Source organism: Triturus cristatus, chromosome 5_1 (genome assembly GCF_964204655.1).
Source record: "Triturus cristatus chromosome 5_1, aTriCri1.1, whole genome shotgun sequence".
NCBI classification, from domain to species: domain Eukaryota; kingdom Metazoa; phylum Chordata; class Amphibia; order Caudata; family Salamandridae; genus Triturus; species Triturus cristatus.
Window position 1 is genome coordinate 303,384,854 of NC_140587.1, and position 27,296 is coordinate 303,412,149.

The 27,296-nt window shown below is 48.0% G+C and overlaps 1 protein-coding gene across 2 annotated transcripts in view; it reads right to left on the reverse strand.

Moving 5' to 3' along the window:
* The window catches only part of TBC1D31 (TBC1 domain family member 31), an 834,080-nt gene that overhangs the window by 65,579 nt on the left and 741,205 nt on the right, over window positions 1–27,296 (reverse strand). For both annotated transcript variants that reach the window (XM_085605032.1, XM_085605033.1), the window contains one exon: window positions 14,051–14,204. In XM_085605032.1, the coding sequence (XP_085461158.1) occupies window positions 14,051–14,204 (154 nt within the window). The remainder of the gene's footprint in view (window positions 1–14,050; window positions 14,205–27,296) is intronic.

Consider the following 27,296-nt stretch of genomic DNA (forward strand, 5'->3'; position numbering starts at 1 on the left):
ATGAGGCATGTAAGGAGAATGGTACACTGTAAGCATCTGTTCGCAGCTGGTAGTGCTGTAGAGTGAAATGCTTTGCATACTCCTGGCGTTAAGTATTGAGCTGGAACATTACAAGCTATTTTTCTACAAAGAAGCTTCAAGTCACGGGATGTTGTAAGACTCCTACCTTAGAGTTCCAATGTGTATGGGCACCAATTCCACTTTTCAATTGTCTTTTGCTTAGCAGGTGAAAGTGAAGTGCAGTGAATATTAGGTGTGTGCTTTGCACTTTGTCTTGGAGAAGAGATATGTATTTATTGCAAGAAACGTGTGCTATCATTGCTCACTTCCAAGAAGGAGGTAGGTGCATGTGAATCGTCCGCACTAAAGGGTACACCAGATGCTTACAGGATAAATAACATTTTCTATTTGTAGCATGTGTGGCTGGAGATGCACATGATTTGCATCAACTCTAAAGCAGTTTCCTGCTTTCAGGTGGGTAAGGGGCAGATGATGCAGATGTTTAAATCAATGTTTTGAGTACAGCCTGGCAAACAATGTCTTGTTGACTAGCTAAGATGTCTACACAATACTAGTGTGTGAATGTGTGTGGTGATGACCAGGTAGCAGCTTTGCAGATATCTGCCAAAGGAATGCGAGCTAGGAAGGCTGTAATGGCTGCTTTTTTGTGTGTAGGGTGATCCGTAGGTGGTTTAGGGAGTATATATTTTGCCTTTGCATAGGCAGTGTGATTTCCTTTTTGAAGGCGAGCCTTCTCTTGTTTGGTAGTAGTGGCAATGTGCTGGAAATTTTGCCCTGGGGTGTTGCAGAAATCTAGCCTTTATTGTCTTGCATCCAAATCCTCTCACACTCTGTGCGAGATTATTACCGTGGGCAGAGCACAGAGTATCCCTGACTGTGCTATCAATCACACAAAATGTGAACGCATGCGTGGCTAAAGATATTAGGGGAAGCAGGAATAAGGAGCACATGATGATGACTGAGGAGAGAACAAAAGCGGACTAAGGACAGAGCCCCTGAAGGAGGACAGACAACTAGAGCTGGAAGGAGCTCAAAAGTTGAGCCTGGGGACCTGTAACGATCACTTCTTGAAGTAATCCAATCATGAAGGAGAGTAAAACTTGAATGTATTCATCTTAATTATTATCCTATGTAACAACCAGGTTGCACAGTCCTCCACTAGTTTCTCTCTCCTTCTCCAATTTCCTCTAGAACAACTCACACCTTATGATGGAATACGGTGATCCAACAGGCCAGTCATGAAATTCTAATGACACATTACTAAAGTACAACAGGACCCCTCCTAACTGGCTAGGGAGGTCATTGCCCCAGAGTTTGAGATAGACAAAAAACTGACTGCGGAGCTACTGAAACAGAAGCTCAATCAATCCATGTACTGTGAAACTGGAGTTTTAAGGAGCTTTGGCTGAAATGTCATCTTACTGTGTGAATTATTATGTTACACCCTTGAAGCCCAGAGGATTGGGGGAAGGGTCTTTTGGACTCTTCAGAAGAGAGGAGGCTTTACCGAGTGAGAATGAACTGGGGCGTGTCTGTTCACAGAGAATATTCTGTATGCAGCAGGTTGTGACATCTGTTATAAGAGCATCAACAGAAGTGCCCTGATGATTTAGTACGTTAAAGTTCTAGCTCGCTTGCAATGGACCAACAAAACATGTGGGCAGCTCATTGCTTTAATGTACCTGTTGCAAAATGATTTTTTTTATTTTTATACAGATCAACATACCTTGATATAGCAACTTTGGAGCAGTATATATATATGTATAAATTGAATCACCGGCCCACTAGACTTACAATTGCAGGTCATGATAGCTCATGCTGATGTGGGAATGAAGTCTCAAACACCCGGATAGGGCGAGCAAAGTTAGTTCAAAAATATACAGTTGATACACTATTATCAACATTCAACAAATAAACCAACTAGTTTAGAACAGTGCTATAATGTACCTGCTGCAGTGCAAATAAGGAGAGTACATCTTTCAATAGAGAAGGTAACAGGGTGCAACTAGTGCTACTTTAGTAAACAGAAGCAACCTGCACACAGTCATTAGTGAAGTGCAATAGCAATGTCCAGCCATTTTCAGACTCTACCTGTTTCAGTTTACAAAAAGAGATAATTTCTATACAAATATTACAATGGAAAAAGGAAGCTCATGTTGTGCTTTAATTTTCAAGACCACTGTATTGGGCTGCTAATTGAGTATGATAGCTTACTGGTGTAACACGTCGTACCAATCCAACTCAACCCATAGGGTCATCAAATATATTGTTTTTATAGAGCACCAGCATGCCACCTGATGGCAGAGCCTCAGGGAGCATTGGGACAGTACAAACAAGAGGAATGATAAAGACAGTGGCACCTTTGGATCAGCGTGGGTACTTGGCTGCCCCAGATGGCCTAAAGTAAAACCTCCTATAGAAGTATGGCATCCTCATACCTGGTGAAAGTTCCAGCTAACAAGTAAAATAAGGGTTCCACTGGAGCCAGTGTCTGGCATTAGGAATCTAGGGCAACCACTGAACTGATAAGGAGAAATTTAATTTTATTCCAGTTGCAAGTTTGAACTGTTTTGGTGTTTAATGATACAAAAGCCTGCATGCACATATGGTACAATATAGGAAGCCAGTTTGCTGCAACTGGATGCAAAAGGAAACATCTGTAGATGGTCAGGCCTAATTTCCTTTAGGGTTGTTTTTTTAAATCAGATTAGCTAAATAAATGTGACGATACAGTGGGTAGCAAACAGAGGACAAAAGAAATGAGGTAGCTCGGTGTGCTTATTGAATCGTTCACTATTTTGAACATTTTGCACAGCATTTCTTCTGTTCCGCTATGAAGGTTATAAAAAAAAGAGACGGAGTTGCTTACCTTGGTGAAGGTTTTTGTTTCCCATAAATCATTCATCTCAGTCTCCAGAATGTATACACTCAGAGTAGAGCAGACAGGACATCTGTCAGCTGCAGGTCACAAATTCCACTCAACCTTTCATACTCAAAGTCGATAAAATGAGAATCTTTAAATTGGGTAGCGGGGAGAGCTATAACTTAAAAAAGCATTTAGTCAGTTTGTATTTCTCCATCCGCTGGACCACTAAAGGTGAGAAAAGCATACCTTTTCTCTCCCATTTCTAACAGCTCCCATGTTCCTAACTTCAGAACCCACCTCTCGGTGTTTGATTTATGATCTGGTATGCAGGGTAAACCATAAGAAGGTCAGACTGGTACTCCAAAAGAGTATACCTCAAAGAACTTCAGAAACCCCATCAACTTGTCTATCTCAAAGACATACGGCCCTAGAAATACAGTCTCTGTAACCCTTACTTTGTCTAAAGAAGTGGAGATGATAACTCTCCCTAGGAATTCAAAAGCAAGAGATCACAAGAACTCCCACCTGTACCTGATCTAGTTATCTCTTGACCACTAAGTCTGGGCCATGCAACACTGATGTTTAGAAAGCATATACCCAGACAGAACCATCACCCAGGATCCCTTATATTCAATCCTTTCAGGGACATTAGGTTGGACAGGATTCTGTCTTTCTGCCCATAACAGTGGAATTTGGCCATACCAACTCTGGGGCTATAGGTTTTTTCCCCGATATGCCTACTGAGGACTGTGTCAAATCTCCCCATAAATAACATTAACTATGTCTTTTACCATTAATTCCACTTATCCCTGCGTCTCCCCATGGCCCTCAGAGATACCATCCACCAAAGAAAACAGAGTGCCTCACAGTTATACAGTTTATAATATAGTATATATAAACAATGCATATGAAATACAGGACCACAGACTGTTACAGAAGCAATGAGAGGGGTACTGAGTCAGCTTGCATTGTTACTACATCACAAATTCCAGAAATATTTCAACATGAATAACAAAGCTCAAAAGATACATTCAGGGAGTCTGCATCCTTCTAAAATAATTCTTTGGTTTTAAAGATACTTGTTTGGAAAAATTCCTTTGAGAAATAGTTTGAGTATCAATGTATTTTTATAGCAGGAGAGATTAAACTACTTGAGGGGGTTAAGCAGTCTAAGGCGTCTCATATCTTAGGTGTATGCCCAGAGTAGAAACTGGCAGGGGAGTATGCTTCCATAAAATGTTTGATCTGCACGCAATAGTTTACTTTGCATCTCACCCTGTGTGAAGTCCTGAGGATGGTTTGTTTCTACGAGAGATATTTAGGTGTATTTAGTTGCTAATTTAATAAATGTGCTTTGCTTCAAATGCAGAATAATAGCCTTTAAAGGTGCAAGGGTCTTATTTGTGAGTTCTGTGAGAAGAGCATTTTCATAATTTGGGCAACAGGAGAATCCACTGCAGTTTTTAGATCAGTTATTGGTAGGCCATGATTGTTTTTGTCTTAATGTGACATCTAAGGATTTGGCAGGTTCAGCAATCGAAGGCTGAAAACCTGTAGATTGCCTGCAGTTATCCAATTTTTATTCAGATGAAAGTCAGGTTTTGTATAGAAGTGGGCGAAGTTTGCAGAGTTTTGCCCACTCTGCGAAAAAACTCTGCGAAAAAACTCTGCCAAAGGACGCGTGGCAGAGTTTTTCTCATGCGTTGCTTGCCAACGTTAAGTTGGCGAGAGAGAAAATCGAATGCTAGGACAAGTCATGGCATGATTTCTCAATGCGGGCGGTCGCAACAGGCCGCTTCCTCTTGAGCGGAAAATCTACTTGAGCAGCAGAAAAAAGCAGTGCCTTCCTGCACGCTACTTGGGGCCGTTCGCGCAGATTTTGCAGGGCGGAACAAGCTCTCAGGGCTGCAGATGTTGGCTCTTCAGCCTAGAAGGGAGACGTCTAATCACTTTCACCTTTTACCACAGCTGGCAATAGGGCCGACTGTGAGTAGGATTTTTCCCTAGACACTAACACCAGATATCCACACAGATTCTGGGAGATCAGGGCTACTTCTTACTACTCGCTTCCTACAGTGGCTACTGATCGCCCAGTTTGTAGTACAGACCTTATTTTCTAGTGTACTTTAAAGGCAAGGAAAAATCTGAACCAGCCCTGCCTGAAAAGATGGACCAGACTGTAGACTTGCTGAACCCTCCCATGGGTGACATACTCTCCCAAATTATGCCCAGAATCACTCCAATGAACTTGAGCCAACGGGAAAGACTAGTATATGCATGAAGAAGTTAAACTTGAGAAAAAGGGTGTATGTCATGCAAAATTGATGAGGCGCAAGAAAGCAAAATTTGCTTTGGAAAGTCAGCTCTCAAGATAAGGGCAGATGTGAATGACTGAAAGGCATAAGTGGACTGCCACCAGCAAGACCTTGGTGAAAACCCATGATGCAGAAGTCCTCAACTAATAATGCTGATTTGTCACAACAATGCTTAATGGCAGGTCTACTCCTGGATATTGAACTAGCCTTCATTATGGTTTAGGGACATCAACCAGTCCTGATTTTGATGTTACTGTGCCTGAAACATATAAGCAAGAGTCACCATTTTGAACTTGTGGAAACATATATTTAAATACTGCATGTCCAAAGTGGGATTTCTTCTCCAACAAGAAATACCTGGCTAGCAAATCTTGCCTCTCTGACTCCTGACATACTGGTGGTGTTGCAGCAGTGACAGCTAAATGGGTAGGTATCACTGGAACTGTTGGCTATATAGCTTGAAATGCTTTTAACTCAGAAGAGTACATTACAAGCTAGAAGCCCAATGGAGCACCTACATGAATTTATCTAGGATATTCCTACACACAATGTTGGTTATCAGAAAGGCTGGAGCTTGAAAAGTAAATACCATTGGAGGAAATGACCAATGCTTTGCAATAAATTAAGAAAGGGAAAAGCTCCAGAACAAACGGGTCCTAGGTAGCATACAGACGGGGAAGAAAAAATAGTGCAAATCTTAAAACCAATCATGGCACTGAATAAATATGAATCCTAAAGGCCTGTGTCATTAATTAATGTAGAAGGTAAACAGCCAAGTTATCAGTAAGTAAACCTGTAGGTGATTGAAAAGTCAGTACACCCTGAACAAAGTGCCTTTATTCTGTATAGATCAACTTAAGTTAATGCTTGATGTTTATGAAGGACTACTGGCCATAATCACACTAGATGTAGAAAATGGGGGTATATGTTTAAAATTCTGTTCAAGAGCTGGACTGATCCATGCCTATTGTGCTGGACAATATCATTGTATGCAGAACCAACAAAACGTGTAAAGGTTAATGGTGAAATATTAGGGGCATTTACATTGGCAGGAGGATCATGCAGGCCTGTCACGTCTCCACAATATTTCGCCTAAGCATCGTATCCTCTATAGATGGGCTCAGAGGGATTCATTTAAAGTATCTTGCCCACCTGTGTATTTCTTCTCCATAATATCTTAACCTGGCAGAGGGAGTGATGAGTCACTGAACTAGGATATAAACGCAATGCTTCAGGTGCTACACTAAAAGCAGACATTAGAAGACAATCTGGAGAAGGTGGTGTTAGTATTTTAAACTTGAATGAACTACAACATTGCATGTATCAGAGGACACACAAGTTAATAGTGTAAAAGAAAAGATGAGAAAAAGGGCCTGGTTTAGATCTTGGCGGTGCTACTGTCATCCTGCTGCGCCAGTCCCAAGTACTCCGTCTAGCTGACGGCATTTTGTCTGCAGTATTTAGATGAGGCATCAACAGACTGGGTAACCGCGCATCAGTGGTCTTTTCTGATGGCTACCAGTACTCCGCTGTCATGCCAGCGGGTTTGTGTGGGTGGTGTCCTGGCGGCAGAGTAGTTACGGGGTGCAGCCATGGTGGTGTGGAGACAGAAACGCACTACTTATCATTATTTCTAATTTCTAATTTAAAATACTTCTAGAGCGCAACATACACCTTGCGGTTTCTTGGCGCTGGGGAGATCGGCAACTGAGGGGGAAAGACCCGGGAGAGGTGAAGGGAATTTTGAGGGAGTTTAAGTGAGGAAAGCCTGGCTGAAGAGGAACGTTTTCAGATCTCTACGAAAGGGGAGATACTGAGTGGCAGAGCGGAGATGGTCAGGGAGTGAATTCCAGAAGGTTGGAGCCAGGGTGGAGAAATTAGCCCCGCCCCACTTTTTGCGAGTGAAGCGAGGGATCTGAAGGAGGGACTTGGAGGAAGACCGAAGTTCTCTTACGGGTACATAAGACTTGATTAGTGAGGAAATGAAGACGGGGGCAGTGCCCTGGCGGGCCTGGAAGACCATGCAGCCGATCTTGAATAGGGCCCGTTCCTTTATAGGGAGCCAGTGAAGCTCCCTGAGAAGAGGGGTGGAGTGGTGATACCGAGGGAGACCGTACACCAGCCGGGCTGCTTGGTTCTGGACGGTCTGGAGTCTACGCAGACTGTATGCGGGGATACCGTGGTAAAGAGCGTTAGCGTAGTCCAGTTTCGATATCACAAGTGCGGCCATAATGATCTTAAGTGCTTGGGGGGAAAAGAAGCGGGAGACAGTGCGGATAGTGCGGAGAGAGAGGAAGCAGGAGGACACCACAGAACTGATTTGTGAATGGAGGGTGAGTTGGCTGTTTATTTTGACACCAAGGGTTTTGACCGTGGTGGAGGGGGTCGGTGCAGAGCCAAGGAAGGGGGGCCAGAAGAGAGAGTTCCAGGGACTGGACGAACCACCAGTGAGAACCAACTCGGTTTTATCCGGGTTCAGCTTAAGGTGGTTGTGGTTCATCCAGTCCCTGATAAATGTCATAGTTGACTGGAAATTAGAGACCGAGAGAGGAGAAGGGGACAGATCAAAGATGAGCTGGAGGTCATCCGCGTAGTTATAGACGGTGACCTCCAGCTGCTGTAGTGCAAAGATGAGAGGAAAGATATAAAGGTTGAAAAGTAAGGGGGAGAGAGAGGATCCCTGGGGGACACCACAAGTGACAGGGAGGGGAGTGGCCGTGAAGTCGCCTAGCCGGACCGCCTGAGTGCGTTCCCTCAGAAAGGAGGAGAGCCAGATCAAAACTGATCCCCCGATGCCGGCCGCCTTGACACGGGTGAGTAAGATGGTGTGGTCCACCGTGTCAAAGGCGGCGGAGAGATCAAGGAGGACCAGTGCCTGGTGTTTGTTTTCATCCATACCCTTTCTGAGTTTGTCCAAGGCTGAGACCACGACTGACTCGGTCGAATGCCTGGGACGGAACCCGGCTTGGCGGGATGCCAGTCCCCCATTTGCCTCAACATGGGTGCTGAGCACCGCGGTAACATGGCGTTCCATCACCTTGCCCAGAAAGGGTAGCAGGGAGATGGGGCGATAGTTGGCCGAGATAGAAGAGTCAGCGCCAGGTTTTTTCAGGATGGGCACTATGGTAGCTGCCTTGAGCGCAGTGGGCACTACGCCCTGTGCCAGGGAGCTGTTGAGGAAGGCAATGGGGGGGTCAGGGCAGCTGGAGTAGATTTGCTGCAGGACTCGTGCTGGGCAGACGTCCGCGGGAGACCCCGACTTCACTTTAGGGAGTATCTCCAAAAAAGAGTCCTGAGTGAGGGGGGGGATGGAGGTAAGCAGGTAGGGGAGGGGAGGGGGGGAGGGATCGACGAAGGCGGAAGAAGGTGGAGGGATATTAAGCTTGATGGTTGCTATTTTATCTAAGAAATAAGTATTAAGCTGGTCGCAGAGAGGTTGGGAGGGAGGGATATTGGGCGAGGTTCGGTCTGAGAATGCCAGGTCATTCACTATCCCGAAGATTTCCCTGGGTTTATTTTGAACAGAAGTAATTTTTGACGAAAAGTAGGTGGTCTTAGCAGCCAGGATTGCTGTTTTGTATTTGTCCAGTGCTGAAATGAAGTGGGTTTTTAATAAGGGATTGTAATTTTTCCTCCATTGCCTCTCTGCCCGTCGGGCGCTCAGTTTGAGGTCTTTTAGGTGGTCATTGAACCATCTATTAGAGTCCTTTGGTCGGCGGATGGAGATGCGGCGTAGGGGCGCCACAGAGTCGCAGCCTTCAGCCAGCCAGGTGTTAATGGCCTTGGCTTGAGAGGTAGATGGTAAGCCAACAAGAGTAGGGGTAGAGTCGCGGAGCATGGAGGTCAAGGAGGGGTAATCCAGTCTATTCCAGTTCCGTGCCCAGATGTTTTTGGCATGCGGAGTTTTAGGCATCACGTTACGGGGAATAGAGAAGGAAATGAGGGCATGGTCGGACCATGGGCACGGCGAGACGGTGGCCGAGGCCACGGGGAGGTTAAGGGACCAAACCTGGTCCAGTGTGTGCCCATGGGAGTGGGTGGGAACGGATATGTGCGACACGAAATTAAGGGACGAAAGGCAATCTGTAAACTCTTTTGAGGCTGAGCACTCGTGTGGGTCAGAGGGCCAGTAATTAAAGTCCCCTAGCACCAAGACCGAGGCGTAGTTGACCACCAAGTTGGCCAACAGGTCTTGAAAGGCCGGCAAGAATGCGGGCGAGGGCTGGGGAGGCCGGTACATTAATAGGCAGGTGATGGGGGGGGGGAAAATGAAAGAGAGCGGACTACCAGGAAGTCAGCAGGGGGAATGGGGGGGGAGGGAAGTGATTGGAAGTTCAGCTCGGACCTAGCGATCAGGGCGACCCCACCGCCTGCCTTGCCTGCCGGCCGGTCGGCTCGCAGGGCCACATAGGAGGGGGGTAGGGTGGCCAGGAGAACGGGGAGGGAAGTGTCACAATACCAAGTTTCGGTCAGGAGCAGTAGGTCAGGTTTCTCAGAGTCGAGTAAGACGAACAGCTCATGGTGGTGCTTGACCGCTGACCTGGTGTTGAGTAAAAAGACAGACAATGCTGGCGAGCGGGGGAGGAGGTCGGGGGGAAGGGGGCAGGGTGACAGGGGGGCATGTAGCGGGGGGTGAGGGGCTGTGGGGGAAGAGGAGGCCAGGCCTAGAGAGGAGATCAGTCTGCGGATGGGATCCGGAAGTAGGCATTGACCTTGAAGAGCAATTAGATCCTTGGAGGAGTAGGATGTAGTTTTGGCATGGAGTCGTGCCCCTAGCCCCGTCCGGCCGCGGACGGGCGCAGACGGGCTTGCCTTAGGCGCGCCTTCGGCGCGCGAACGTCGCGCCCGCTGCGCTCGTCCGCTGCGCGTCCGACCAAGACACATGCTTTATGCCGCTGATCGGGAGGTTGGAGGGGGTGTGGCCAGCCGAGGGGGCGTGTCTCGCCTCGCCCTCGTGAATGGCGTCCGAATGAGGGGGTCGTTGCAGCGAGGAGCGCTGTTTGTGAAAGCCCAGGTACAGGTTTAAAAACAAGGTATCACACACAATAGCTAAAAGCAATTTGTCCCCTGCTCCCGGCTTTTCGCCTCAGGAGCCAATCATAAGTGCGGCGCTTGGCGTTTGGCGCGCTCTATTTGTCTGTTTTCCTGGCGGGGGGGCGTGGCCAGCCGAGGGGGCGTGTCTCGCCTCGCCCTCGTGAATGGCGTCCGAATGAGGGGGTCGTTGCAGCGAGGAGCGCTGTTTGTGAAAGCCCAGGTACAGGTTTAAAAACAAGGTATCACACACAATAGCTAAAAGCAATTTGTCCCCTGCTCCCGGCTTTTCGCCTCAGGAGCCAATCATAAGTGCGGCGCTTGGCGTTTGGCGCGCTCTATTTGTCTGTTTTCCTGGCGGGGGGGCGTGGCCAGCCGAGGGGGCGTGTCTCGCCTCGCCCTCGTGAATGGCGTCCGAATGAGGGGGTCGTTGCAGCGAGGAGCGCTGTTTGTGAAAGCCCAGGTACAGGTTTAAAAACAAGGTAACACACACAATAGCTAAAAGCAATTTGTCCCCTGCTCCCGGCTTTTCGCCTCAGGAGCCAATCATAAGTGCGGCGCTTGGCGTTTGGCGCGCTCTATTTGTCTGTTTTCCTGGCGGGGGGGCGTGGCCAGCCTAGGGGGCGTGTCTCGCCTCGCCCTCGTGAATGGCGTCCGAATGAGGGGGTCGTTGCAGCGAGGAGCTCTGTTTGTGAAAGCCCAGGTACAGGTTTAAAAACAAGGTAACACACACAATAGCTAAAAGCAATTTGTCCCCTGCTCCCGGCTTTTCGCCTCAGGAGCCAATCATAAGTGCGGCGCTTGGCGTTAGGCGCGCTCTATTTGTCTGTTTTCCTGGCGGGGGGGCGTGGCCAGCCGAGGGGGCGTGTCTCGCCTCGCCCTCGTGAATGGCGTCCGAATGAGGGGGTCGTTGCAGCGAGGAGCGCTGTTTGTGAAAGCCCAGGTACAGGTTTAAAAACAAGGTAACACACACAATAGCTAAAAGCAATTTATCCCCTGCTCCCGGCTTTTCGCCTCAGGAGCCAATCATAAGTGCGGCGCTTGGCATTTGGCGCGCTCTATTTGTCTGTTTTCCTGGCGGGGGGCGTGGCCAGCCGAGGGGGCGTGTCTCGCCTCGCCCTCGTGAATGGCGTCCGAATAAGGGGGTCGTTGCAGCGAGGAGCGCTGTTTGTGAAAGCCCAGGTACAGGTTTAAAAACAAGGTATCACACACAATAGCTAAAAGCAATTTGTCCCCTGCTCCCGGCTTTTCGCCTCAGGAGCCAATCATATTTGTTGTGTAACTGTCAATATGTATACGTAGGTAATGTGTAATGCTCTTTTTTTGACTTACAGCATTGCACACCAACAAAATACACACACTGTTGAATTTACACCCACAGGCACCACAAGCACAAAGCCCATAACCACCACCAAATAAATATTGTTTTAAGTGTCACTACAGGTGTGTACATTTTACCACGATAAGTGGTAAGATGTACACTTATGCATTATACACAAACATTGCATGCAAGAGCAATGTAATAATACACGAGGCTAATGAAAATGTGACCACACGATTCATAGTGAGACAAGTGTCACAGAAGTGTACCTTAGATGCCGGTGACAACGGGGTGGCTTAGCATTGTGGCAAAGTAGTAGCAGCACAGGAAGGACCTGGACAACGGGGTTCAAGATGGAAATTGAAGTGGGAACATGAAAAATGGAAAGTTTTCACCTCTTTTTCATAATTATGGACAACCCGGGATTGGAGGTTTCCCCACCAGAATCTCCTTGCTGGACTCCATCCGACAGCCACTTCTGCCGCCATCGAGGAGGGAGGGATATGTTGGCAGCGTCAGCGGAACTCGCTTGACCTAACCCCCCCCCCCAATATCTAAATTGAGCAGGCTGACCTCCAGGTAGGTGGGCGGTGATACAGTTGAAAAAGGGACGGCTGGACCAGGTCCACCAACATCTGGATCAGGCCCTAATTTTCAGATCAGCCAAAATGAACACCATAACGTGTGTGGTGTCTATATGAAACTATATGTATATTTCAAATGTCAACAAAATGGATTGCTGCCCTTATGTAATCTCCCGGAGTCTAAAAACACTAGTCAGCCTCCCTTCTAGCTCCTAATATAGTGGGTGCTGATGAACAAGTTACTTTCGATCACTCCATTTCTTGTGGATACTCTACCTAGGCTGCAGATTCCTCACTTTTAGAATATACCCAGGCACCACACAGGATCCAAAGGATTTTTCAGCCTAGCCCTGGCGTGTTGGTAGGTGGCGATGTGTGGCTCTACGTCAACCCAACAAAGTGCTTTACCAAAGGTGCGTAACTCGTTCTTATGATGTATACTGCTACCGCTGACTTTATGACATATTTGGTCATGTTTTGCCCGTCCTGAATAGTTTGTGTTGTTTTGGCACGGGACTGCAGGCACAATCTCAGTGAACATGTACCATTAACACATGAGAATGCCTCTACAAGGCATCTGGCATTGACTGTAAGAAGGGCGAAGCTACCTGAGGAGAACATCCGTTTCCCAAATGCCTTGGTCTTCCCTAACTCTCTATCTAGCGGGGGTTGCAGGGAATGAGTTGGGATTAATACTGCTTGTAGAAGCCTGAACTACCAGGCTCTCAGCAGTAGGGTGCTGCTTCAATAAAGCATGGTCACCAGGTGCAGGCATCATGTCACCTGTCTATTTACATGTGGGAAGGGACAAGGTTTAGCCCAGTTAACCTAAAAGTGTCAGTCATGGATTCACTGGACAGCAGCAAGGGCTTTGACAAGGCCTGTCCAGGCAGCAAAACGTCAGTGAGGAGACTGGTTTTCATCCAAACAGATAGCAACTCTAAGTCCAGGACTTCAGGTGTTCATCCTATGACTACAGCAAATTAGACTGCTTCCACTGTTGAAGGCCCAAGGGAAAGTGTCCAATCCACTGGCCTCTTTTAGGTCCAAATAGAAAGTCAATATCATATTTGGATGGGTTGAGGGATGGGGGGGAATTCCATCTCCATAACATCACAAAAACTGGTTGACTTTGGTCAGAGTCATGGAAGGCTGAAAAGATTTTCGAAGTTCTCCCAAAAGCATCTACAATGCATCACAAGACAGGACTCACAAGACCTTAAGTGAAAAAATGTAATGTTGATTAAGTTCGGACACCGTTATCTGGTGCTGTCTTGTGTTTAAATCCCTACAGACTTAAAGCAGTGAGGAATTTGGTACCTTTGTGGTAATGAGCAATTAAAACACCAAAATGTTTTTTAAAACCCACCTAATGTGGCTAGCCATGGACACCCTAAGCCTGCATATCTATCGGCCATATACATCACTGTGCGTTTCAGCTCCTCTATTACCTCTGACATTGTCTAGAGCCTGAACAGCAGAGCAGAAAAACTCTACAGATCCAGCCTGGCATGGAAGGATATTTTTGCAGCTGTGAGTCTACATGAAGGGTCTATTACTGTGCTAGAGTGTTGCTTTTTATGTTATATACAGCTCAGGAAGCACGTGTGGTCATTCCCTAACACACCTTAGTAAAAAAACAAACACACAAGTGTGAAAGTGTGCTTTCAAAGAGATGATTCAAATGACATTAACTATAGTTAGATGTTTCAGCATACCAATGCTTGCATTTCACTTCAATAAATGGAAGTTGTAACTGTAATAAGAGTAATGTCAAATCTAGAAAAGAGAAAACATCAAAACTTCATACCCTGTTGATGGAGCACAACTTTTACAAAACTTTTCATGCAAAGAAAATTGTCTACCCGGAAACAAATTTAATAAGTGGTAAAAATAAGAGTCTTTTACGAACCAAAACACTCCATTTCAGTACTGCCGTCATTTCCAGCAAATTCGACCACAGAACTGTTTTCATCATTTAATAGATCCTTTCTTCGAGCTTCCAAGACAGCAGTTTGAAATTCTTCAGCCTCAAGCTGAGCTCTTGTCTCTGCAACCTCTGCCCACTAAATAAGAATATATTCATTTAAATGATCACTAATAACTTCTCAGAAACATGACATATACCACTTGAAGCACAGTTTAAAGGTCAAAAAATGTACTGTCACCCTAATAAAAGCACTATTAAGTATATCAAAAGAGCATTTAAGAAATAAGAATATTATATATGTGACAATGTTCTCATATAGTGTTCCTTAGGGCGCTTGCTTATCTATTTCTTACAAAGTGATATTAAGAACATGATTTTGAAGATGAAAAAACACATTGAAACACGCCAGTTATGGTGATCTACACCACTTAATTCGCCCCAGTTCAATGACCATTCTCTCACACATGATGTCAAAGATCACATCACAGATCATTGGTGACATCCCATATCATCTCAAAGAACATGTTACTTACCTTCGGTAACGCTTTTTCTAGTGGATACGGTATCTATCTGGGGATTCCTCACCTTTTAAATATCCCAGTGTACCAGCATACCACGGAAAACAGCATTCAACTGAAACTTTTCTCAACAGCTCTCCCACTTCGACGAGGACATCATAATGCCAGGGCTCTGCATGAGACTGAGTCTTGACATCCCATAAGAATCCCTCGTAGGTATGCTGAGGTCAGTTTCCATCCATATTTCTCGTGCCTTTGAGGAGAATGGTTAAAACCAACAGTACCCAAGTGGAAGCACATGGTAGGTCACAAATGAAAGACCTGAATATATTCATACTGTTAGATCTGGGGGTCTCTAGTTGGCAGGGCTAGGTAGCACTCTACAAATATGGACCCTTGCTTCTAGTCAGGGTAAGGGAGATACACTCTTTAGCTAACCCCTGCTCACCCCCTTGGTAGCTTGGCAAGAGCAGACAGGCTTATCAAAGGCAATGTGTAAAGTATTTGTACCAACACTCACAGTAACACAGTGAAAACACCACAAATGGACTTCACACCAGTGTAGATAAATAAAGTACTTTTATATAAACTACACAAGACCAAAACGACAAAAATCCAACATACACAGTTCAAGAATACGGTTTCAAAAAGAGTTCTTAGCTTAGCGACAAAATCATTCACCTTAGCATCAATTTTAGCCAACAGTACCTGGTGATGCGATAAAAGTTCTTGGCGGCGCTCAGGCGTCGAGAAACAAGCAATAGCGTCAGTCCTGAGACCCTGGGGAGGCGATGCGACAACCCCGCTGCACGCAGCGGGCGTGTGCGGCGAATCCGGTCTGTATGGGGAGTGAGGCTATACTTGTATGGATCCCAAGGCGTAGCTTCTCCGGTAGAAATTTACTCGCAAAGGCACGATGCGACAAAATTCGGCCTGCTAACGAGCGGGGCGACAATTTCACCAGCGATGATCTTGGCTAGCTCTGCAACAATGTTCGCAGCGACACAATTCGGCCCGCTAACGAGCGGTGCGATGATCTTGGCTGGCTCTGCAACGATGTTCGCAGCAATAAAATACGGCCTGCTAACGAGTGGTGCGATGATCTTGGCTGGCTCTGCGATGATCTCACTCAGCGGCGGCAGGCTCTGCGACGATGTACGCAGCGATAAAATTCGGCCCGCTAACGAGCGGAGCAGGGACCTTGGCTGGCTCTGCGACAATGTTCGCAGCGATAAAGTTCAGCCCGCTAACGAGCAGGGCGACAATTTCACCAGCGATGATCTTGCTCAGCGGCGGCAGGCTCTATGACGATATTCGCAGCGATAAAAATTCAGCCTGCTAACGAGCGGAGCGACGGAAATTTTCTCGCTAAGCCGGCGGTGCGTGAAAAAGTGTAGATCCTTTCCTTCTTTCTTCTTGGTCAGTTTCCCAACAGCAGGCACAACTTCCAGAGGCCCCACAATTGGATCAAGCACTCCAGGAAGTGCAGAACACACACAGCAGAGTTCATGGGGAAGCTGGGGGTGAAGTCCTTTTGTTCCTGGGACTTCTTAATAGGAGGCCAGCTCTACTCAGGCCCTTGGAGATTCCTTCAAGCCAGGGGACGCAGCACACAGCAACGTCCTTCCCCTCTCCTTGTCAGCAAAGCAACTGCAGGTCAGCCTTACAGCATGTCAGTCCTTCTTTTCAGTCTTCCAGCTTTCTCCTTGACAGAGGTTCCTTCTTGATTCCAGGATGATCTAATTTCTTGGGCTCAGGGTCCCAATATTTATACCCCAAAATCCTTTGTCCTCTGAGGGCAGAGGGGCCTTTGCCCAGTCCAAACCAGTTCTGGAGCACTCTGTTTACATGACTCCTTCTTTCCTTACACAGTGCAGGGCAGAAACATCAGACGCCCCACAGGAGGTGGAGCCAGCATTGTGGAGGGAAAGCACAGCCCTGGAGCACTTTGTTGACATGATTCCTTCTCTCCTTTCACAGTGCAGGGCAGAGACATCAGACGCACCACAGGGGGTGGAGCCAGCACTGTTGGGAGCAGGCACTGTCCTATTCAGGTCCCAGGTGCAACTCATCCCTCCCATCTAGATGCAGATCTCTCTACTCAGCCCTGTGCTGACTCACCCTGTCTCCGGGAATTCCCCAACCCCCTTGAATTCTCCAGCCCCTGTCACTCGAACTCCAGACAAGGAATTTACAACCTAGCAGAGGCAGGTTTGGATAGTTAGGCAAGAAAATACCTGCTTCCTAAAAGTGGTATTTTCCAACACAGAATGTTAAAACCAACTTCACTAAAAGATGTATTTTATCATTCTGAGTTCAGGCATACTAAACTCCAATTTCTACCATGCTCCCTGGGTCAGTTAGGATTATAGGATGTAATAATCAAACTGCCCAATCTGACCTATGGGGAACAGGTAGCCTTGCAATAGTGAAAAACGAAAATGGCTGTAATTCACTATTAGGACTTGCCACACACACCAGGGCATGTCCTACCTTATACTTACAATGCAACCTGCCCTTGGGCCTAACATAGGGGTGACTAATATGCAGAAAAGGCAAGGTTTAGGGACTGGCAAGTGGGTGCACTTGCCCAGTCAGCATGGCAGTTAGCAACTGCACACAGGCACTGCGGTGGCACGCCTGAGACACCATTTTAGGGCTACTCATGTGGGTGGCACAATCAGTGCTGCAGGCCCACTAGTAGCATTTGAATCACCAGCCCTGGCACACTCAGTGCACTTTACTAGGGACCTACTGATGAACCAAATCTGCCAGTCATGGATAACCAATCATAGTAACAATTTATACAGAGAGCATATGCACTTTAGCACTGATCAGCAGTGGTAAAGTGCCCAGAGTCCTATAGCCAACAACCACGGGTCAGGAAAAACAAAGGAGGAAGAAGCAACATATTTGGGGATAACCATGAAAAAAGGGCCATTTCCAACACATACCATATATGCAGACATACATATATCTATTTATATACATTAAGAAAAATAAACTAAATACTAAATAAACAATATACAAATACTTTTGTTTTTTTGCATATGCAGACATGCACGGGGAAGCGGGTGGGTCAGTGAGGAATCCACAGCTAGATACCGTATACACCAGAAAAAGCGTTACCGAAGGTAAGTAACTTGTTGTTCTGATGAATACACATACCTGTGGATTCCTCACCTATTGAATAGAATCCCCAAGCAATATTGCACCTGGAGGTGGGTGCCTATCTCCCTATACCAATAAATCCTGCAACACTGCGGGCAAAGTGATGACAAAGTGATCATCCCTCCTCACATCAGAGTCTAAACAGTAGTGCTTCGCAAAAGTGTGAAGCGAGGCCCAAGTTGCCGTTTGCGAATGTCAATTACCGGGACACCTCTAGTCCAAGAGGAAGTAGAAGGCTTAGATCTAGTAGAATGAGCTCTAATACCTTCAGGTGGTTCTTGTTAGCCTTGACGTAGCAGATTTTGATGCACAGGACAATCCATCTGGACAATGTGCTCTTATGCACTGCTTTTCCTTTCATCTTGCCCACATAGCCAACAAACAGCGGATCATCCAGCCCGAGATCGCGAGTTCTGTCCACATAAAAGCTCACAGCCCTTTTAGGATCCAAAAGATTAAGCCTCTCCTCCTCTTTAGATGGATGCCGAGGAGGATAGAATGTTGGAAGGATGATAGACTGGGCCCAGTGGAATGGAGTGACCAGCTTTGGCAGGAAAGCATCCCTGCCAACTGATCTGCATAGAAAGTCGTGAAAGGACGTTTCACACTTAATGACTGCAATTCACTAACACGCATGCATGACGTTATGGTCGACCAGAAAAACTGTTTTGAAAGTAAGCAACCTCAAAGGACAACTATGTAAGTGCTCAAACGAAGCACCCATAAGGAAGGTTAGCACCAAATTAAGATCCAACTGAGGCATAATAAACAGACAGGGAGGGAACTTGTTATTAAGTACCTTAATAAACCTTAACACGATAGTGGAATTAAAAAGGGAAGTTTGGTCCGTTAAACAGAGAAATGCCGAAAGGGGAGACAAGTATACCATAACCGTCGCAACCGCACAACCTTGGGCCAGTGCAAAGCGCAAAATGTCAGAAAAATGGTAAAAGCCCATTTTTCTGACATTTTGCGCTTTGCACTGGCCCAAGGTTGTGCGGTTGCGACGGTTATGGTATACTTGTCTCCCCTTTCGGCATTTCTCTGTTTAACGGACCAAACTTACATACTTCGCCCATCTATAAACCGACTTGGTGGAGTGTCTTCTGCCCAATAGTATAACATCCACCACATTAGGAGGAAGAGAAAAGGAACTCAGGTTGCTCTGTTCAATTTCCAGGCTTGTAGGTGCAGGCTCTATAGAATCTGCCCCTGCAAGTAGAGGTCTGCCCAGTGAGGGAGACAGAGGGGACACAGAAAGGGGAAGAAGGTCTGTATACCATACACTTTGCGGCCAATCCGGAGCTATTAATATGACTCGGCGCTGTCTTGGCAAATTTTCCTCAGAACTTGAGGAATCAAAGGTAAGGGGGTAAATGCGTTAAACAGCTAAGTGCCCCAATCCAATTGAAATGCGTGAGTGTGCGCCCTCGAGTGGCAAATTGGTCTATCTGAGGGGTACCCCATAGCCAGAAAATGAGTTGTACCACTTACAGATGGGGACGACACTCGTGATCGGCAGAAAAGCGCCCACAGACTTTCCGCATACGCATTCAGAACTCTGGCCAAGTGATTTGCCATGATGCAGATCTGGTGGTCGTGAACCCAGGACCAAAATCACATAGCCTTTCTACAGAGAGTATACAAGCTCCATCCTCCCGGTTTGTTTATTTACCACATGGTGGTAGTATTGTCTGTTATGACTTGAACTGACTGACTGCGAAGAGGAGGGAGGAAGGCCTTGAGAGCCAGATGTTAAATGGTAGCGGTCGTTTCAGTCGATAACCTTTCAAGTATTGCCCGGCGGTAATCGCCTCTTATACCATTCGATGATTAACCAACAAAAGAGGCAGGCGCCGGAGACTGGAAGGCAGGAAACAAAGTTTTATTCCGTCGGAGCAGAACACATCAGATCGGACAGCAAGGTATCGTCTCGAGGTGCTCTAACCACATCTCTGAGGCCTGGCCTCTTATACACAGGTTCATTGCTTTATTACAAGTTACACATTCTTGTTGAGCCTTTGATGTACGGAAAGACATCCTTGGAATCCCCACTTCAAGCTCGTTCCCACACATATCTATAGTGGAAGTCCCCACCCCACCCATAGTAGGAGATGGCTATCACACAGCTGGACATTCCGCCAATTCCCGGGGGTGTGTGCGACTGGTCGGGTCTCAGGGGGGGGGGCCTTGATCTACTGTAATCCCTTTGATGTGGGGTGTTTCCCTTACAGTAGGGGCAATAAACTGCATCCGCAGGGCTAGGTGATGGCCTGGGATCGGTTCGGACAATCGGGCGCAGAGGAAGGGGGTTATCAAAGGGATGTATGACCATGTATGGGATGAAAGAAGGTGTCGGTCAGGCGTGGGATGTGGTTCGATGGCAGGGTCGCGCAGAAGGAGAGAGTTTATGGCCCATGTATGAGAGAGCGGGGGTGGTCAGCGCGCGGAGGGATGTTCGCAGCGCCAGAGGGACGCGCTGGCGATCGGCAATGAGGTCATGGTGCCTAAAATGGCCGTCGTGCGTTTTCTGCGTGTGGCGCTTGGGGAGAGACAAGATGGCGCAGATAATGTTCAGTTACGAACTAAATTTCCACAGTCCTCCCTTTTAACATATCTCGCCAGCTTGTTTAGTTCGGGTCTATCCCCATAATACCTCGTACTTCTATTTCATACAGGGCTTTCATTCGTTCTGCTTCAACGTTCAGAGTCTTAGGGCAGATGCAGTTCGTGAAAAGTGAACATAGAGGTGGCAAGCATTGAATCCCCAGGCAGCATCCACACAGTACCACAATCGGTATTAGGATAAACGTAAACAACCTCCACCCCCAACTTTTAATAGTGTCCCAAAACCAACTCCCAAGCGACCATCCTTCTTGCTCCTGATGAACCTCTGCGGAAAGTCTGTGGAGGTGTTCAATCGCCTTGTAGACTGGGGGTGAGTTATCCGGTACGTAGGTACAACAGCTGGACCCAATGATGCGGCATGCTCCTCCACGATCAGCCAGAACCACGTCTAGAACGAGGCGGTTCTGAAGAGCTACCAGGCGGACGGCCTGAAGCTCAGCGGTGTTGTTGGTGAGGATGCCGGCTGTAATGTTCATTGTGGTTTCGACTGCCTGGGTCAGGTGCCGGATGGCACGGCTGTTTGCCATTGGACCCCACAGTGGAACAAGTCCCTTTACTGCATCCATGAACTGTGCTCCAGTGGAGTCGGCTTGTACAATGTCCTTTGCACGTTTCTGCCGGTGATGGTTTGCTGGAGCCACATATGTTGGAGGAAGGATAAAAGCGATGTAGCAGGTGCCTCCCCAACCTTTCGGAAGCCAGGTGTAGGCTTTAGTACCACAGACGAAGTACATATTTGGGGAGGTAACAAAGGAGGGTGGGTCAACTGAGTCCAATGTTCGGGTGATGAGACAGGAACTGTGGCCTACCGGCTGTGTTCCTAGGCCTTCGAGGCACACCAGACCTATGATGTTGATGACGGATAGGGCCACTGTTAGGGTGGCGGCCGTTCATTTCCGGAGGTAAGAGAAGGTGGGTCTGGCTGGGTTGTTGAACACCTGCATTTCAACTCGCTCCTTGGCAGGGATGTCCATATGGAAAGAGGTGGTTGATCTCAAAGGACAAAAGGGGGCAGAGGTTTTTCCAGTTTGGTTCAGCCAGAACCCATGATAGAAGTGCGACACAGTTTTGCCGGAAGTGGCATTGTCCTTGTAACTTTCTTGCAGGAGGATTAGCCAAGCGAGGCAGGAGCCATGGACAGAGAAGGGCGAAGGGATGAAAGGGATAGAATGTCCAGTGGCATGTGGTAGCAATCCACAGATCCAGCAGTCAGTGGCATTGGCGGCAAGGTTGTGTTGGTGTAGCAGTTGCACAAAAGAGTTATTCCAGAACTCCTTACGTCTTTCTCGGAGTTGGGGTGAAAGTGAAATCAGATGGTGTTCTTTCATGTTGGTGGGTTGGGCAGTGGTCAGCAATGTCTTATGAGCGGGTGCGTTTTCTTCCAGGATCCAGAAAGTGACCATGAGAAGGAGGCAAAGGAGAAGGGTAACAAAAAGTGCAATGGTCTTTGAGCTGTGCATTTTGTCAGTCTTTGGATTTTTGTAGTGGATCTTCGGACGTCCGGTTGCTTCCATCATCATCATGTCGGGTGCTTCCATCACCTTCAAGGGACTCGGTACTGGGCAGAACCTCAGACTTTGTTTAGTTTCTCCCCTGGAGGCCTTTGAGGTGACTAGGCAACCGCTCTGAGATTTCAACTTAGTCCGTGGTCTGCTTAGCCGAAGTTCCCTCCTTGCGTCGTAGGTTATACCCTTCTTTGGATGGCACAGTGGGATCGGGATATTCAGTCAATTCAAGTGTCTCTGTATTCGGGCAGCAGCTCAGGGATGGTCGGTCTTTGTCCAGAAGTTCCTCGTGGGCGGTGATGTTGTCGGTGGTCGTCAGGGTCGATGATACCTTCTTGCAGTGGTGTGCATGCAGCCAATTACGTTTCCCCTCCACTCGAAGAGCTGTTCGGGTGGTGATCAGGACTTGCAGGGGGCCCGTCCACCGGGGCTCCAGACTCTTGGTGCGCTGGAAGTTGCGCACTAGGACAAAGTCGCCGGGTTGGATGTCGTGTCCGGGGCCCCTGGAAGCATCGGGAATGGCTTGCAGCACCTGCTGATGGATAACAGACAACGTTTTAGTTAGATTGAACAGATAGTCAGACATGAGGACGTCCGGGACGTCGTGAATGGATACTGGTTTTGGTGCAGTCCAAAGGTTCTTGGGTCGCCCGAAGACGACCTCGTAGGGGGTTAAGTGGTGTTTGGTAGGAGTGGAACGCATTGATAGCAATGCTAGTGGGAGGGCGTCTGGCCATTTCAGTCCTGTGGTGGCAACTATTTTGGCTAGTTTGAGTTTCAATGTGGCATTATGTCGCTCAACCAAGCCTGCAGATTGGGGGTGGAAGACCGCATGAAATTTCTGTTTTACACCCAACCCTTTTAAGATGAGTTGGATAACTTCGGCTACGAAGTGGGGGCCGTTGTCGCTCCACAAAATTCGACAAAGGCCGTAACGGGGGAAGAATTCTTTCAGTAGTACTTTTGCGGTAGTCATAGCAGTGTTGTCGCGGGTTGGGTAGGCTTCCACCCATTTGCTGAAGGCGCACACAACGACAAGCACGTACTTCAAGGTTTGGCACCTTTCTAACTGAATGTAGTCCATCTGTAGGACCTCAAAGGGGTGACTAGGAACCCCAAACCCTCCCCGGGGCACAGCAGTTCCTTTACCAGGGTTGTGTTGGAGGCATATCAGACATTGTTGGACTAGGCGTTTAGCTGAGTCTGGGATTTTGTCGTTGTGCCAGACTTTGGAGATGAGTTCAATCATGGGGGCAGACCCTATGTGTGCGGGGGAGTGTGTCATGGTCAGCATGGGAATCAGGTATGAGTCAGGTAGCAACCATTTGTTTGTGTCTCTAGTTCGCCAGCAGCCTTCATCATCTTTCAATCCCACCCGTGCCCATTCAGTCAATTCGTGTGGTGAGCTGGCCAATTGTATGTCTCTAATGGTTTCCCTAGCATCCTTCCATTTTTCAGTTTGTGACCTGGTCACGTACATGCGTGTTGTTGACCTATTCTCGGCTGTGGTTCGGGCAGTGATGTCAGCCAGCGCATTTCCCTGTCCTATAATGTCCGTCACCTTTTTGTGTGCCTGGCATTTGATCACAGCTAGCCGTGTGGGGAGGAGGACTGCTTCGGTCAGAGCGGAGACTAGATCTCCATGTAGGATGGGTGTGCCATGGGAGGTCAGGAATCCCCTCTCCTTCCATAGGAGCCCAAAGTGGTGAACCACCCCGAAGGCGTACTGGCTGTCGGTGTAAATGTTTGTGGTTGTCCCCGCTGCTAGGATGCATGCTCGTGTGAGAGCAATCAGTTCAGCCGCCTGTGCGGATCGCTGTGTGATGCGGGCTGTCTCAACAACTGTTCGGGCCGTGGTGACTGCATAGGCGGCTGAGGTGGTGCCGTCGGGGAGCTTGATGCATGAGCCATCTACCCACAGCTCTCGGTCAGGATCTGGGAAGGCAGTATCTCGGAGGTCAACTCTACTCTTGGTCTGTTCGTCGGTGAGGGTCACACAGTCCTGTATAGGGGGCGCATTGGGGTCATTGTTAGGGAGAGGTAGCAGAGTGGCTGGGTTCAGAATGGTGCATCGTTTCAACGTGATGTGGGGTGCAAGCAGAGTCAGTTCATAACCAGTCAGTCGTGCGCTAGTCAGGTGTTGAGTCTTAGTCTGGTTCAGGAGGGTGTCAACTGCATGGGGTACTAGCACGGTGAGGGGGTTTGAAAGCACGATCCCCTCACTTTGTCGGATAGAGACAGCAGCGGCGGCTACCGCTCGAAGGCAGGCGGGCAAAGCTCTGGCTACAGGGTCAAGAGTGGCAGAGAAGTAGGCACAAGGGCGTTGCTTGGGACCTATGGACTGGGTTAGAACAGACAACGCGCATCCCTCCCTTTCGTGGGTAAGAGGGAGAAAGGTTTAGTGTAGTCTGGGGTTCCTAGGACTGGTGCTGAGCAAAGGGCATCTCGTAATTCTTGGAAGGAGGATTGGCATTCGGGTGTCCAGGGGAGGGGGAAGGGGACATCTTTAGCCAACAGGGAAAGCAGAGGTTTTACAATAATACTGAAGTTTGGCAACCACTGTCGACAGAAGGAGGTGAGGCCTACCAGAGACCGCACTTGCTTCTGAGTTTTGGGAACAGGGGTTTCTAGGATGGTCTGAATTCGGTCAGGTGTAAGCTTCCTCCCATCTTTGGATAGGAGGTGGCCTAGGTATGTCACTTGGGGTTGGCAGAATTGCAACTTCTTCCTGGAGACCTTGTGACCGTTCTCCGCGAGGAAGTGGAGGAGGTGGATGGTGGCTGTGACTGCGAGCGGAGTGGTGTCGGCCGCCAAAAGAATATCATCGACATACTGTATTAACACCACTCCGTCTGGTAGTTGAACTGCATCCAGTTGTCTCTTGAGGGCCTGGCTATATATGCTGGGACTCTCAGTGTAGCCCTGTGGTGCCCTACAAAATCTGTACGAACGGGCTTTTAAGGTGAAGCCGAAAAGGTAGCGGCTGTCTGGGTGGATGGGGATGGAAAAGAATGCGTTCTTGAGATCAATAACGGTAAAGGTAGTGGCAGTGGACGGAATCAGGGTGAGGATGGTGGTGATATCTGAGACTACGGGGTACTGAGGTATGACTACTTTATTAACTTCTCGTAAGTCGACAATGAAGCGGTATGCTTTCTCATCTCCCTCGCCTTGCTTCTTAACAATGGGTAGGATAGGGCTGTTGCAAACATTACTAACTACTTCTTCTACCACCCCTGCATCGACTAGGGACTGGATGATTTCCACCAACGCCTTCGGGCGATATCCGATACTGTGGAAGCTTTGGGAGCACTGCGTCCGGTCGGACAGTTATGTGTACAGGGTCGATCACCATGCGTCCTACGTCTGAGTCGGTTTTAGCCCATAGATGTGTGGGTAACATGTCAAGTAGGGACAGGTCAGCATCGGTTATGGAGAACATACGTCGTGCGAGACAAGGCCTGAACAGATCTGGGTTATCGTGCAGTATGACTCGTACTCCGTCTGGGGAACATCTGATGGTAGCCCGGAAATGTTTTAGTAAATCAAGACCCATAATGGCGTCGGGGGTGTTGGAGGAGAGCAGAAATGTCATGCCAGTGGTGTTATTTTCCAAGTCAAAGGAGATTGGTGCGGACAAGGGATTAGTGGAGGGCGTTCCATCAAAGCCTATTGAGGTTACATGTGAGCCAGACAAGGGTGCCCTTGGGATCAGCCCCAGTGTCTACCAAAAATGGAGACTTTGTGCCCAGGACCTTAGCAGTGACGTAAGGACCTTGCTGGTCAACACGGAGTTCGACTGGACCCCTCCCTTGCCCCTGGCGGTCCTATGCAAAGTCATGGGTGTTTTCGTAGTCGGACTGTTGGCACTGGTTCTGTCGGGGGCAGTCGAAGGTGTTTGGTCTGTATGGCCTGTCACTGGTGGTGTCGTTCGTGTACCCTCGTCCCTGTCCTCTATTTCTGGGGTTGTTTGCTATGTCTCTCGTGTCCCAATCCTTATTTATATCCAGAAGGACCGGGCACTGGGATTTCCAGTGTCCGAACCCTTTACAGAACGCACACTGATTCTCGTCTAAGTCCCTGCGTCCAGCGTAGGGTGTGGGTGCATGGTCTCTAGGGGGTAGTTTTCTAGGAGCAGTCGGTTGGTAGTTTCCCTTGGGAGGTTCCCTTCCTATGGTCACCCCTTGTAACTGTGCGATCATCACCCTTTCCTTCAGCTCCTTTTTCTTTCTCTCGGATGCCCTATCGTTCTCATTCTTTTGGTGTTCGTAGTACTGGGCCATCTGGAGGATAGCCGCGGGTTTGGAGGCTGCCCAACTACTCTCGCTGGTCTGTAACTTCTGGGAGACTTCCTGTGACAGACCCTTCACATAATTCTGGACAAAGAGGTGATGTCCGGTTGCAGTGGTCATGTCCTGGCCACTATAATAGGAAAACACTGTCTCGAATCGAGAGAAGTATTCGGATACATCCTCCTGGGGTTTCTGGCGGCAAGCCGTCACTATCGACCAGTCTACTTTCCTTTCTGGGATTAGGGTCTTTAATTTCTGAACAATCTTGTCTGGGAGTTCCAATATGGCCTTTAGAGGTTTCTGTCCAGGTTCTCGCTGCTTGTCTATGGTATCGAGTTGTACCCAGGTATATCCGAACGGCTCAGCGTGGTCGACTTTCCGGATTTGCTTCCACACATCAGCCGGCAGACATAACCCGAAGAACAAATCGATATCCGCCAAGGTCATTATAGTTGAACCTAAGGCCGTACCTAGTTCTGTGTAAAAGGCAGTTGGGTTCTTTCTTAAGTCGGGTAGGGTTTTTCTAAAGGTCAGGATGTCTTGTCGGTCCCATGGCTGATAGACCCAGTTATATACAACCCTCCCCTTCGCATCTTGGTGGTTGATGTCATCGTGTGTTCCGTGACCTCGTGGGGGACCCAGTAAGGAGCGGCTTCCTTGATGGGCATCATGGTATCAGCTTTTCCTGCCTGGGGTTCAGTCGCTATGGGGGTTTCTGTCTTGGTCGTCTGTCTGTGTTCTTTAAGATGTCGGAAGACTTCGATTGTACGTGTGAAGAGGTCCGTCACATCGCCCTCTCCCTCTTCCCCAATATCAACCTTTCTATACAAGGTTGCTAAGCCTTCGGGACCTCTATCCTGGTACCTATCCTCATAGGCATTCAGAGTGTGATAACAAAGTCGTACGACAAGGTGTCGTCTGTGGTTGTCGGCATATGAGTTATACATATCTGTCACATATTCCTCACTTTCCTTCCGTTCTACTAGTGTTCTCACTACCTTATCGATTCCGTCTCGTTCACCCTTTGTTAGCCGATTCATTCTGGCGGAATCTTTATTTCTCGTCTCGGGGTCATCTAACGTTATTGCTAACGTTGTGTTCAGTACAAGAGGCT